This window comes from Camelus bactrianus, chromosome 11 (assembly GCF_048773025.1).
Source record: "Camelus bactrianus isolate YW-2024 breed Bactrian camel chromosome 11, ASM4877302v1, whole genome shotgun sequence".
In the NCBI taxonomy this organism is placed as follows: domain Eukaryota; kingdom Metazoa; phylum Chordata; class Mammalia; order Artiodactyla; family Camelidae; genus Camelus; species Camelus bactrianus.
This window is the reverse complement of record NC_133549.1, coordinates 25,374,770-25,388,547: the sequence shown is the minus strand read 5'-3', so window position 1 is coordinate 25,388,547 and position 13,778 is coordinate 25,374,770. Positions and strand designations below refer to the sequence as shown.

General features: G+C 49.1%; 1 protein-coding gene across 20 annotated transcripts in view; it reads right to left on the bottom strand.

Moving 5' to 3' along the window:
• The window catches only part of FGFR2 (fibroblast growth factor receptor 2), a 100,690-nt gene that overhangs the window by 70,146 nt on the left and 16,766 nt on the right, over positions 1 to 13,778 (bottom strand). For 10 of the 20 annotated variants that reach the window (XM_045506595.2, XM_045506593.2, XM_045506594.2 and 7 more), the window contains exons 3-4: positions 3,730 to 3,996; positions 2,794 to 2,871 (exon numbers count right to left, since the gene is read on the bottom strand). The exons of 4 other annotated variants lie outside the window; for them this stretch is intronic. In XM_045506595.2, coding sequence (XP_045362551.1) covers positions 2,794 to 2,871; positions 3,730 to 3,996 — 345 coding nt within the window. The remainder of the gene's footprint in view (positions 1 to 2,793; positions 2,872 to 3,729; positions 3,997 to 13,778) is intronic. 6 more of the 20 variants (XM_045506606.2, XM_045506599.2, XM_045506600.2 and 3 more) reach the window with 1 other exon arrangement.

Below are 13,778 nucleotides of genomic sequence, written 5' to 3'. Positions count from 1 at the left end.
ACCAATCCCAAAAGAGAAGAACCCTTTTCGGAGAAGCTCAGAAATGTCACTGTCAGCACAGGGTCACTGGAGCATCATCTGTTAACTTCGCTGACAGGGAACTTTCAAACACACCCCAGTGGCATTTCCAGACAATCAGAAAACACTGAAGGAATCAATCTGGACACACGAGTGGTTTCCAGGTGGCTGGAAATGCAAAGAATTCGGTGCTTCTACAATTTTCCCTATTAATCAGGTCAGGCATTTGACACTTGAGGTGGCAAAAAATTGTTTTAATGGCAACATCCCCTTCACCGCCTTGCCAATTACCCTGGCCATGGCATTCCTCTGTCCACACAGGCCACAGCTGCTTAATCTCAGCTGCCCCAGGCTGCACCTGTGAATCAGACCAGCCTAATCACACTAACAGATGGCAGAGGCCAAGTAGCCAGCTAAGAACTGCTATCACTTTAAATCGCGTCTAATGTTTCACAGGCACCAAACAGAGGCAGTTCCCGACAGCAGTATCTCCCTGGTACAGCTAACACCAGCCCTTAATCACTGCAGAGCATCCATTTCGGGGCAGAGTTGGTGTCATTCGAGAGCTAATTACAAAGAACCCTGGTCGCAAGGTGAAGGCGTGGCAATTCACTCAACATGGGCCAGCATTTGTTAAGTGGAGCTCAGGACTACCTGGCCTTCACCTGGACACTGGGCAGTCAGGACAAGTGTTCAGGATGAAAACCTGGAGGTCCACGGCAGGTGTTCCTGCTGAGTCATCACAGACACATTCACTCAGCCTTCTTGTTACATAACCTATACCTCACTGTTACATTTTATTATTTCCTGCTTATTCCGTGGTAACACGCTATTAGGCAGGGTACCGATCACCAGGACAACGCGGTTCCAAGGCATGCCAACGGAGCTGAGCTGAATCTGATGTCACAGTCAATAGCAATGGCTCCCACACATGGGTACCACTTTAGAGCTGTAAGCAACGGCAAGCCTCCTCCCTCCACCCACATCATCACCCTGGGTATTGGCAAAGGGGCCTGTGATTAGACATGCAACAGGCCTACGACTCAACTGCGGCTCTCTGCTTTTTGTTCCCTGAATCACAAATTTCCAATCAATAAAACACAAACAACGCCTCTTTCCTCCTTATCTAGTGGTTGCGAGCATGGACTGAACCAGCAGCCAGAACAGAGCCTGCCCAGAGCAGACCTCTTCATCACTGCCAGAGCCAAAGAACTAATAAGAAGTGAGTGATATCTTTTAATGTACCAGTGTTTTATTACTAAATACCAAAAATAATAACAACCACCTCATTAGAAGGCTGGTGCAAATCACAATGGAAGACACTCTCTCACCTTATTACCCACTGTATTACGGATAAGATCTCTAACAGTAAACTTGTGTTAGAGGCAGATCTGCCCGTGTGAATCCCTAAGCCAGTAGTTCTTACACTCACTGTGCATCAGAATCACCCCCAGAGTTTTTCTAATTCAGAATGAGAATTGTCATTTCTAGTAAGTTCTTAGGAATGCTGATGCTAGTGGTCCAGGCCCCAAGCTTTCTCACCAAAGAGTGAAAAGTATATAAGCCAAAAAATTTCTTTTTGCCCAAGCTGCTAGGAGACTCAGGGACAAATCCAATGCCCCAATTCAGCAAACCATTATCCCAGGTACCAGCCAACATCGATTTTAATAACAATTTGTCTTATTATTTAGGTCTTGTTTGAATTTATTAAACTGACAAAAGTCCTTCGAGAAAATGTGGAACATAGCATCTAAGCAAAGAATGCCAGTGGCCAACGTAAAGCGATCTGGAAACATTCCAGCCATGTTATTGGAAAATACAATTCATTTGATCTTCTTTATCAAACACTCACGAGTACTTTTCTGAGCACTGTACAAATACAAGCTCATCGTCATAACAACCCCATGAAATACTGTTATTATTCCCATTTTACAGTTGAAGAAACTGAGGCCCAGAAGTTAAATTACTTGCCCAAGGTGGCCCACCTCAGAAGTGGTAGAGCAGGATGTGAACCCATGCTGCCCAGGTCCAAGAGGCCACATTCTCACTCACCAAGTAAAGACCTCCTAGGGTCGGTGCTCAGTGTTAACTGCCCTTAGATACGCAAACAGCATTTGTTGTTCCCCTTTTCTATCTGCAAAATAAGGCACACTTCCCTTATTTCTGCTCAGGATGCAATAATGTTTTACCAGGCCATCGTTTCTCAATCTCAGCACTATCGACATTTTGGACCAGATTATTCTTTATTGTGAGGCCATTCTGCATATTGTAACGATGTATATGAGCAGCATCCCTGGCCTCTTCATAGTAGATGCCACTAGCATCCCCCTCTCCCCGAGCTGACACAACCAAACATCGCCCAGTGTGTCCCCGGGGAGGGAGAAGGAGGAGAATCACCCCCAGTGGAGAACCACTGGGTCAAGCCAGGCATCCTCAGTGGTTATGAAGACGACCAGGATATTACATGGCTCTACTGGCTTTACATCTCCGAACAGTGAGAAACCAGAGGGAAGAGGAAGACCAAGGAAAGAAAATTCATAACTGCATTCAAAAGAAAGAGGCTACTGACACAATAAGAAAGGACAAACAGGAGAGAAGGGTGCACAGAACACTGGTTTATTCTCAGATTTGAAAGTCAAGAGCGTAGACAGAGCGGAGAACGGTGAGGACCGCAGGCAAGAGCATCCCGAAGAGTGGACAGGAAGACAGCTGGGAGTCAGGACTGCCCACCAGGCTCTCCTCTCTCGGGGACCTCCGGAGACAGCAATTACTTACTCTTGCTGTTACTGTTCTCACTGACAAAATCCTCCGAGCCATCTGTGTCGTCCTCATCATCTCCGGATGAGATGGCATCTGTATTCAAAAGAACACATCCATGGTTGCGTTTTTGCAAAAGCAAGAGGCTGCAATCATCTACAACTCAATCCCTCTGGATAGGGAACTCGACGACCCAGGAACCCAGGCGCAAAGTCTGAGACCATGTTTAGTTAAGATGGTTTTAATGGCTTAAATTTTCTTTCCATGATGACAGTTGGTCTCTATTACAATTCTCAATCTTTTCTGCTTTCACATTATTTAAACATGCTATAAAATTGGAAATACTGAAAATGGATTTTAAGCTTCAAACAGTATTCAAGTCTCCAGCAAATTTACTGATTGTGTAATAGCCAAAGATTCTTTCCAACACAATCTTTTAGCACTCAGGGTCTCCTTCAAGAAAGGAATTAGTCCATCGGAAAACTGAGGTCCTGTGTGGCCTTCTGACTGTTTGCTAATATTCTGAAAGCAGAGCTTTAAACTTGGTCACAAAAGGGGGGCCTGTGCAGCACCCCCGTCACTGCATGGAAAAGTCAAGGTGAGAAACTCAAATTTTCATAAAAGGAATTGGAAATCTTCAGCATCCAAATTTCCATCCTGTATTCTACATGCCAAGGATGCCGGTTGCGGGGGTTGTTTACTTAAATAAAAGTGCACTGTCTTAAGAGAAAAATGTTATCTGCACATGAGAAACCCTGTCATTTTGAATGCCCAGCCTCTCTCTTGATATACCAGGTCCTGCAGAAGAACTTCAAACACAGATGGATCACAAACCGTGAAGCTCTGCACCTGGCATGCAATTAGCAGATCCCACTGTAACTTCACTTGTCCAGTAACACTTTACCCAGAAAACGGCTACAGAGAAGAGAGCAGAGGGCTCGCTGGACGACTCACCTGTGACATTGACCATGAAGTAGACAGTCTCACTGTCTACATTCCTAGCAGCAGTACAAGCATAGAGGCCGGAGTCTCTAGGCGTGGCACCTTTTATCTGCAAGTACTCCCCAATAAGCACTGTCCTATTGTTGGGCCCCAAGTGTACCCCATCCTTAGTCCAACTGATCATGGAGGCATCTCGCAACAGGCAGCGCAACTCTAGCGACTCCCGGGGTGCAGCCACGTACACTTCCGGTTGGGAGATTTGGTATTTGGTTGGTGGCTCTGCAGAAAGGTGGGAGAGAGAAGACGGAGACAGATGGGAAGGAGGAAGAGGAGAGAACGTCCAACAACGGTCAGTGGAGGCCCCTTGACTCCCAGGAGAGATGGTTCACATTTTGCAAACGGCCCCAGAGGGTATCTGCCTCTCCCCGCACCCCAGGAAGCTGCCCTCACCAAAGAGCAGAGGAGCACCTGAAACCAACCAGAGGAAGCACCCAGCCAAAGCTGCCCTACTCGGTTTCCACAAACTGGAGGGCGTTAAACAAACTCAAAACCCGGCACGGAAGGATACCGGATATCGTACAAGAAAACTTTGAAGTCGCTTGCCAGTCCAAATCCTGCTTGCACCGTAACACCCAGGGAAGTCCATCACTGCAGCATTTGTCACTTGTAAGGATGTGTGTCTTACAAATGGTTTCATTCCACACACACACACACACCTTTATTTATTTTTGCTAGACTCTGCCTGTGGTCATAAACCCGAGCTTCTTAAAAAGAAATCCTCAAATTCCCAGGCCCAGATGAAAACATTGCTGGTCTAGAAATTTAACTCTGTACTGGGTAAGCTGAAACACACCATTTTTCTTAAAATGATGAAAGCCTGGAGGCCTTAATGTCAAAACCAAAAAGGGGGAAATGCCCCAGGCAGCCAAGAGGCGGTCCCCATTGCACTTAAATGGATCATGAAACGAAGCTGGTGACGGCCACAGGCCTAATATGCCATTTTAAAAGCTAGACCCCTCCCTGCCACCAGCCCCCACCGCACACCCTAGTCCCAGCCTCCTCAGGCCTCTGCCTTTGTCTCCTAACTGAGGGCTGCCCCTTCTTCCCTCACCCCCACGCCAAACCCAACCCATCCCTTCAAAGGCCAAATCACGCAGTGCCCTCCTGGTTGAGAGCTTGCCACCAGCCACCCTGGCCCGGAGTGAAGCGGATGTCCCCTCTCGTACGTCTGCCCACTTCACGCACTCCTAGGGAGGGACCACATTCCTGAGGAGCACGTCCTGTCCCCCGAGGAGACGCCAAGATCCTAGAAGGAGGGCTCAGGTTTCCTGGCTCCTAGTGCGCCCCTCCCCCGCCCCAGGCACACACCTAGAAGGTGGCCTGTGTGGAACGGGATCACAGTCCCCAAACACGCAGGGCAAAAGGGGACCCAGGAGGACCCAGCCTCTGCAGACAGAGTGAGAGGGAACCATGGGCCTTCGAAGAGAATAGTCAGAGCTGCTGGCTGGGACCCACCAGGGTCCATGAATCGGCTTTCATCCTTCACAGTGAGAACTGTGAATGGTACCCGGAGTCCCAGGCCCGGAAAACACAAAGCTTCCCAGCTCCGGGACAGCTCCAAATCTGGGCAGCGTCACAAGGCAATTGTTTTGTCCTTTTGAGTGTAGTCTGGACAAATCTCCCACAGAAGATTGAAATAAAGTCACTTCGTGTTTCAGTCCCAGCATTGAAGGACCAGCGAGGGCTGCCAAGCATCTGGCTCCAGAACTCACCCTCCCCCTCCCCGCCACCACCAGCCCATTCCCCAAAGGGGCAGCCCCCACAAGGCATCCACGCCAAGAAGGGCCCAGACAGCCAACAGGATGGCAACACAAAGAGATAACCACAACACAGGGAAGAAAACAGAATACAAATTTAAATATGGAAAAACACACCCCGAAACAAGGGCAGAGAGCCCCAACTGACAGGAGGGTTACTCTTCAAAAGTTTGTTTTTCTCATTCAACAATTATTTACCGAACACCTACTGTGGGCCACGCTTTATTCTGGATGCCCAGGAAGCAGCAGGAAAATAAAATATTCCCTGCACTTGTGGGATGTTAATTACAGACAACAAATATGAAATCTACACAACTCTAAAGTGTGTGGGGTGGTCCTAAGTGTCAGGAAGAAGAACACAGCAGGCTAGCGGCACATCCGGAGATGCAAGCTCAAACTCCGGCCCCCAGGCCAAACCCAGCCAGCGCCTGTTTTTGTAAACAAAGTTTTACAGGCTTGCAGCCAAGCTTGCTCGCTCACTTACACATTGTCTGGGGCTGCTGTGGTGTGACAATGGCGGAGCTGAGTGGTTGAACCAGGGACCTGATGGCCTGCAAAGCCTAAAATATTTACAGTCTTGCCCATTACAGGAAGTCTGCCAAGCCGTGTTGCATAGAAATGTCAGAGAAGGCTTCTCTAGAAAGAAGTGAAGGGCAAAGTGATGTTTACAAGATGCTTTTGGCTACTATATTCGATATCTTGTAGTAGCTTACAGTGGAAAAAAATATGAAAACGAATACATGTATATTCACGTATGACTGAAGCATTGAGCTGTACACCAGAAATTGACACAACACTGTAAACTGACTACACTTCAACTTTAAAAAAAAAAAAAAAAGATGCTGCTGGGGACCTGGTTGGACAGTCCTCAGAGGAGGCCTCTCAAGGCTATTTAAGTCATAACAGCACTGAACTCAGTGACTAACAGACATATTTTGAACTCTGAATCCTGAGCAGAAAAGGGAGGGGAAGAGAAATGCGGGGAAAGGGGGAAAAGAAAGGAATCAGTTTGGCCCCAAATCTCAGACCATCTCCCCCTCCAGTATCCCAGAGTCAGCGTCATACAACATCAGAACCAACAGGCTCCCAAAGGCCACCTGGCCTAACCCAACCCCGTTTACAGCTGTTCAAAGCGAGGCTCAGATATCGTTTGGGGTCCTGGGTCTCCAACAGCTGATCACTGAAACAGCACCCACAATGTTAGAATGTATTTACACTGGCTTAGCCTGGGTCATAAAATGATCGATATTTATCGCGACCACATTGCACGGTCAGCAGGTCACCAAGAATGTCGCAGCACTTGCGTCCCCTTGAGCTGGAACCGGTCATCCAGAGATTACTGAGCAGGGAAGCAGCTGGACAGAAGCAGCAACACTTCCTTTAAGTGAGAGCCTGGGACCCATGCAGCCAACCTGCTCTGTCCTGGCCCTCCAACCAGGGGAAGCCATGTCCCTTTTTTGCGGAGGCAGTGGAAGGCCCTAAGACTGCTGGACGGGGACAGAACAAGACACTGGCATATGTGAAGCAGAAAAAAATCTCTCCAGATAAAGGTGGCATTATGATTTCTCCATTTTTAAAGGAAAGCATTTTTAACTCAGAATCCTTCATCTGAAATAGGTAAACCACAAAGTCTTGCCGAAACCAGGGGTATCTGAGATGCTGGACCAACATCACCAGAAGGACACCTGCCACCTGCTGCTGTAGCAAGAGGTAACACAGCACAGTAAGGACCACGTCCTGTTCAGGCTGGACACGCAGGAGATGCTGGTTGCCTGGGCACTGCCTGCATGAGCTGAGAGTGAAGTCCTGAGCTCCAATTCCACTCTGCTCTTGCCTAACCCTCTTGGCTTCAGCTTTCTTACTGAATGACAAGAAAGAATGTCTCCAAACAGGGTATTATTTTGAGGATCCAACAAGCCAACTATTATGAACCAAATTCCAACCGTAACTTGCCGGGCCCCAAGACTGTTATTCTTCAAGGCTGAAGACACTACCATGATCTTGAGCACCACTCTCTTCAGAGGACAATCAGAGTCTACTCAGAGTTGTATCTCCATAGATAACAAAACAATTTTACTAATGATGGGCTCCCAGCTCAAAGGACTCATAAGATGACTTGAGGTCCTGAGAGTGGTTTTTATTTCCAGTAAAACCAGGTCAAAACCATCACCCAGTTTCCCAATTAGATGATAAGCCTCACAGATAGTAAAATAACTCCCCCAATACATCAACAAGATAACGATGTTCACCCACACAATTAAGCCATCTACCTAAGCCACTCGAAGTCTGAAACCAGTGACTGCCGTGGGGAATTCAGAAAGCGCGTGTGCCTCCCTCCCCCAGCTGATTATTTCACAACAGGCTCAGCTGGGGGACTGAGGCATCTTTGGGGAAACCCAGCAGAAGCCAGCAATCTCTACGCATAAGCTAGAGGGACTTCAAGTGCATCTTAGGGAGAATGGGTGAATGAATAGAAAGAGGGGGAAAGGGAGAAGAGGTTGGGGAGAAAGAGAAGAGAAGGAAGAAAGAGGGTCAGGGAGGGCAAGTGGGGCACGTGGTGGGGAGGGGCTGAATGACACACCCATCCTCCCCAGGCCACCCAGCGGCTCCCGCGGCCCCGTGTGTGGGTTCCTACATCACAGGCATCCTAGGCCAAGACGCGAAGAACACAGACACTTAGCCTGGGGCCCAAACCACTTGCTCGGTGGAAGCAGCTCTGTCCCTGCCCCTCCCGTGCGGCCACTGGGGCTTGGTTTCTCTTCTGTGCTGCCATCCTCCGGGTGACCCCCTGCCTACGTGTTCTCCAGTGCTCTGTGTCCACCTCCATAGTGGGACTGACCTCACCTTGTTCCGTGGGGACAACGGGCCAGTCCCCTCTGACATCAGTGACGCTGTCTCTGTGGTCCCCTAACTGTCCCTCTAACTTTGACTTGATTGCCTTCCAGTGTCACAGGCCAGTGCCTCCCCTTGGCTCCACCAAGTCGCATGGCCTGCTCAGTAAAATATGACAGTTGACACGGGGCAAAGTACTCCTTGGGAGATTTAAACAATACCTAGCAACATTAACATTTCCTGCACTTATTTTTTTCTGGTCTGTGGCAGACTTTTAACCTTTCTCACACAGAGAAGGGGAGAAATCCATGCTGAACACACAGCCCAACACTTTCCTCATCAGTTCTCACCAAAACACAGTGGGAGGAAGTTTCCAGAAGCTGCTTTGTTACACACCACGTGCTCCTTCAGAGACATCTACAGACAGAATACATTTCCTTGTATCTTTCATAATGCAAATTACAACCTCAAAGGAGCGAGAAGCATGGAGCGCACACACCAGTGCTGGACGCTCTGTCACTGTACCTCAAAGTGCTAAACAAACAAGGCGTGGGTTTGCTTTCCAGGAGGACGAAAAGGCACTTGCTTCTATGTGCTGAGGTCGCGCACCGGCGGGGAGAGCTCGGCTGTGCCGTTCTTTCACTGCATCAATTTGAACTTTCTCCCCACAGGTTTCAAACACCCGAATAGCGCCAGCAGCATTTTGTCACACAGCTTCTTTTCAATAAATGGACTAGTTTGACATTAAAAAATGAGAGATGGGCACCCTTACAGCTCATCAACAAGTGAAGGGTTTGAGTAACAGCCACCACTGCATACAGCATGTGTGTGATTCCTGTCCTAAGCTGCGTCTCCTTCCCGCCCCAAAGAAACTCCTGAGCTGTGATCCCTGGGGAGCTACTGGAATTTAGAACTGAGGGGCCTCGACTGGGGAAAGGAAGAAAGTGAGGCAGGGGTTGCCTGACTCCTCGAGTCCCCAGTACTGCAGCAGATCATGACCTCTCGGGGTGGTGTCATGCTGATGTTACCAGCTTTACCTCCCAGGAAATCAACGCAGGGACCAGCAGTCCTTGCTGGAGGTGAGCAGAGCCTTAGGAGGGGGAAGTCTTGCAAAAGTCAGCAAAGGCTGTGGTTTCTGTGCCTTCACTGCGCACGTCCAAGCCGAATTCCTCCCCAGTGTCATCAGGAGGCTGTCCTGAGACAATTGAAGCAGCGAGAGGGAGTCTGGAACAGGGAGCTATTTCAGGTAACACTTTATGCTGCCAAGCCAGCCACAGCAGCACTTCAGACTGTCACTTTTTATAATGTTTGCCTATAAACTTCTCCCATGTGGTTTTTGAAATGGCGCCCAAATGCAAACAGAGAACAGATGGGAAACCCGCGTCTTGCCCTGTCCAATCGTTTCAGGGAGAACGGATGACAGATTTAAACTGTTAAGGAAGAAAAAAGCAGAGTATGCCACGGGGACAACGAATGACGTCATGTTTCACAAATTCAGCCTTTTCTGGGGTTTCCTCAGGATCAGTGTTCTTTCAAAGGTCAAGTTTATCGCAGCTAAGAAATGGAAACCCCAGCTCCAAGGACGCATGAGAGAGGTCACCCCTGGAATGCACCCCCCCACCTAGGTTTCTCTATCTCAGAAAGTCAGGGGTGTCCAAGCCCTAAACACGTTCCTCCAGAAAGGAGAAGAAAGAGAGAAAGAAATCCCTAAACAACTCCCTCTGCGAGAGGAGGAGGGAGGAAGAGAGGAGAGGAGAGGGGAGGAGGAGAGGGAGAAAACCAGCAGGTACGCGCAGACGCAGTGGAGGCTCTTCCTGTTGCGACGGCGTGGCCGGCAGGGACTCCCACGGGAATTCTTAACACCAGCATTTGGCGCGAGCATAGTAAAACAGCCTCGGTCTCCTGGTGCCCTCCAGACATCCTGCCACCTTGCACAAGAGGAATAAATATCATTGCTGTGGGGCTGCCACTGTCTTGACAGAAGAAACACACAGAATGAAGCTGCAAATGTCACCGCAATGTCACAGTACACGGGGCACGTAGCAAGTAAGTGTCTGTTCCAGTTAGCGTCGACTCACCCTCCTGGTCTTCAAGACGGCCCGTAGTGGCCACTACCCCATTTTAACTGGCCAATACCCCATTTTCTGTCCACAGGAACGGAATGCAGACTCCTCTGATACACAGCACTACCAAAGTCCTTTTCACCAGTTAGAATCGAGGGAGTCTGGACCGACGGACACCTGGTGTTACTTTTCAGTAACCCATGGGGCGTAGGGGCTTTGGAGGAGCGAAGCCCCCACTTTTCTACAGCACAGTTTCTGTCTAGGTGGCATCAAAACTTACCAGTAGAAAGATATAAAGCTACTGGGGTCCCCGCCATCAAGTCAGAAATGACCACCCTTGTGTGTCCTAGCACAGGGGCTCTGCAGACACCCAGACGGCAGGGGCCGAGCTGGCTGCTTCAGCTCAGACAGCCTCAAAGCTTCCCTTTTACAAGAACAGGCTTGCAGAAGACAAAATCCGGACATCAAACAGAAGCCTTATAAGGCATGGGTACTACTTGTTCTTTCGGGGGGTGGGGGGGAGACAAATACTCTGCACAATATAAAGATGAAAGTTCTCCACCTCAAGAAATACTGCCAACATAAAAATGGGGGCCTAAAAGAAGTCAGAGCAATGAAACACAGATAAGTAAACAGGCTGAAAGGCTGCAGCTTTCTCTTCCAACCGGTTGTCGAGTGTCTTGCAGACTCAAGTCAGGACTTACAGTCCTCCTTGTCGGTATCACAGGGGCCAGAACCACTAACAGCTACCTCTGACACAGTAGCTTGACTGTTCCAGAAACTCTAGACTGGCTCGCATTCCTCACCATCAGATGGGATAATGGTTAATGCTTCCAATATGGTAACCATTTAGAATTATATATTTAGGCCCACCCCTCATATAATTTAGGTCTGCCTTTGAGAAACACGGCAAACAGCTCTGAGTCTGAAAAGAAATGATGTTGTTGCCCATGAGAAAATTAAAATGTCGAAATAGTAAAATGCCTAAGAATGCACCCTTTTAAGAGTGAGTCACCATTATCACCCAATATTTGAACCCCAAAAGTGGAAATATTTAGCTCCTATTTTGTCTGCATCCAGTCTCCCTTTGATGTAGCATTTTAGTCTGTTAATAATAGTGTTCTCCAAAAGGGAGAAAGAGGGTCACAAAAGAAGTTTTCTCCTGGTCACCATAGGAGCATCAAACTCTGATGTTCAGAGGAACAAAATTCCCACTGGACCACCAGGATGCAGGTACGGGACAGGACTATCTTCATGAAACCCCCAGATATTGGCGACTTTGCTTGAGCAAGAACTTCAAATTTGAGCCCTTTGTTTAAAAACTATTTCCCAAAGAGATACGCCATTAGATTATCCAGCGCCCAGGAAGCAGAAACTGGCAGCACAAGTCATGTCAAAGTGGCCCCACGACCCCAGGTGGGATGTACAATGAGTTTCTGTGCTCAGTCACCTGATTATCCAGGCCCTGAGCCTCCTGTCTCCTGGAAACAAGCCTGCCAGACATGGTGAGAGGCTGGCGCTTCTCAAGATCTTCTGGGCTTCCTAGGGCATGCTGTTCCAGGGAAAACCACAGCATCAAAAAGCTGGCTCTGCTGACAGACCGAGACCACTGGGAAATCTTTTTCTCTGTGGAAAGATTTTGTGCTCTCTGTATCCCCACAAGTAGGAAGGGAAAAGGTGGGGGTGGGGGTGGACAGGGGCCTCAGGAGGAGGTAAAGGAATGAACAGGATCTGCCTGAGCTTTATCAGCACAGTCTTAAAGGTAGAGAGTGGCCTTGCAGAAGCATCGCCTGTAAAATGAACACACATCATCTCCAGTGCTGAAAACCAAATCCTTTGCCCCCAAGACATTTTTGTCCCCGAGTCCTGGTGACAGCCCTAGGCCGCAGGCAGCCCTCTTCATTGTACAAAGTGGGAAGCCACCTGTCTAATCAGATGTTCCTTCAATTCCCTTAGCTGTCCCCCCAAGCCTTGCATGGTATCTGAGCATGAAGTCTCACTTCTGTCCCTCCCTGGTAACTCTTCAAAAGAGGCAAGGACAGGCTGGGGATGGTAAAAGGCCAGACTTAGAACAGGCCTGAGTCCCAGCTCAGCCACTTAGGAGCTGGGTGACCCAGGACAGGGCACTCGGCTTTCTAATCACTCGTTTTCCTCCCCTGCAAACGAGGAACAGTGATACCTGAGACAGTGCCCAGAAGGCGCCGTGCACAACGCCCTGCACTTAGCGAGAACTCAAAGTGCACCGGCCATCGAGAAGACCTGGTGGCTGAACTCATGGTTCCTCCGCTGCAGTGGGCTAACCGTGAAAGGAGGAAACTCCCCCTAACCAGGTCTTCTCAACGTGGAAGGATGGGGATGTTAGAAAAGAGAGAGCCTCTAACGCACATTTTAGTGCCTATTGGTCCACGGCGGCATTCTGTTGTCTGCTGGCGTGCGCACGTGTTCCTAAGAACAAAACTGTGCACGGAGGTCGTTCTGCCTCTGGGAAACGCCTCTTCTCCCTCCCTCCCCCGTACGTGCATATGCTCTGAATTCCATCCCTGGCTCCTCTGTTCCTTTTCCCTACATTCTGATCTCCATCTCTGCAGTTTTTCCCACCCCCTGCATGTCAGTGCCACTCAAGTCCCAGCTTGCAGGTTCATATTTCCACCTGCCGGAGGGAACACATTACCTGGACGTCTACAGAGGTCCTATCCAAAACAGGCAGACGACCTTCAACCTCCTCCTTCTGCGCTGGCCTCTCGCTGAGCGCAGTTACCACGTGACATCAACCCCAGCTCCAAATCTGCCCTAAAGCCCCTCTTCCTCCTCTCGCTTCTCATCCAGGTAGTGCCCACACCTCCACCCTTACTCACTCTGTCTCCGCAACAGCTCTGGAAAGAAAGCAAGGGTGGATTTCTCTCCCACAGGCCCACCCCAGGCCTCTGCCATCTCTCCAAAAGACCTCTGCAACATCCCCTAACCATCACCTGTGGGCCGCCCTCTGTGTCCACATCATGGGCCACCAGAGTAATTTTCTGGAAAGCAAAACTTATCTCTACTTAAAAAAAAAAAGTGCAGGCCATGCCACACTCTGACAGGGGAAAACCCGAAGAACATCACCCACACTGCAGCCTTGGTTGCTCCCTGGCCCCAGATCCCTCTCCACCCTCTCCCTCACACAGTAGGCATGTCTGTTCACATGAGCACTATTCCCTTTACCTGCATCCTCTGTCCTGGTCCTCTGCCTGGCAAGCTCCTATTCAGCCTTTAAAGCCCAACTTAAATTTCATCTCTGTGAAAACTCCTCTGATTCCCATTAAGAAGCCTGCATTGCCCGCATCTCCAATTCACTAGCTCTTTGTTCATC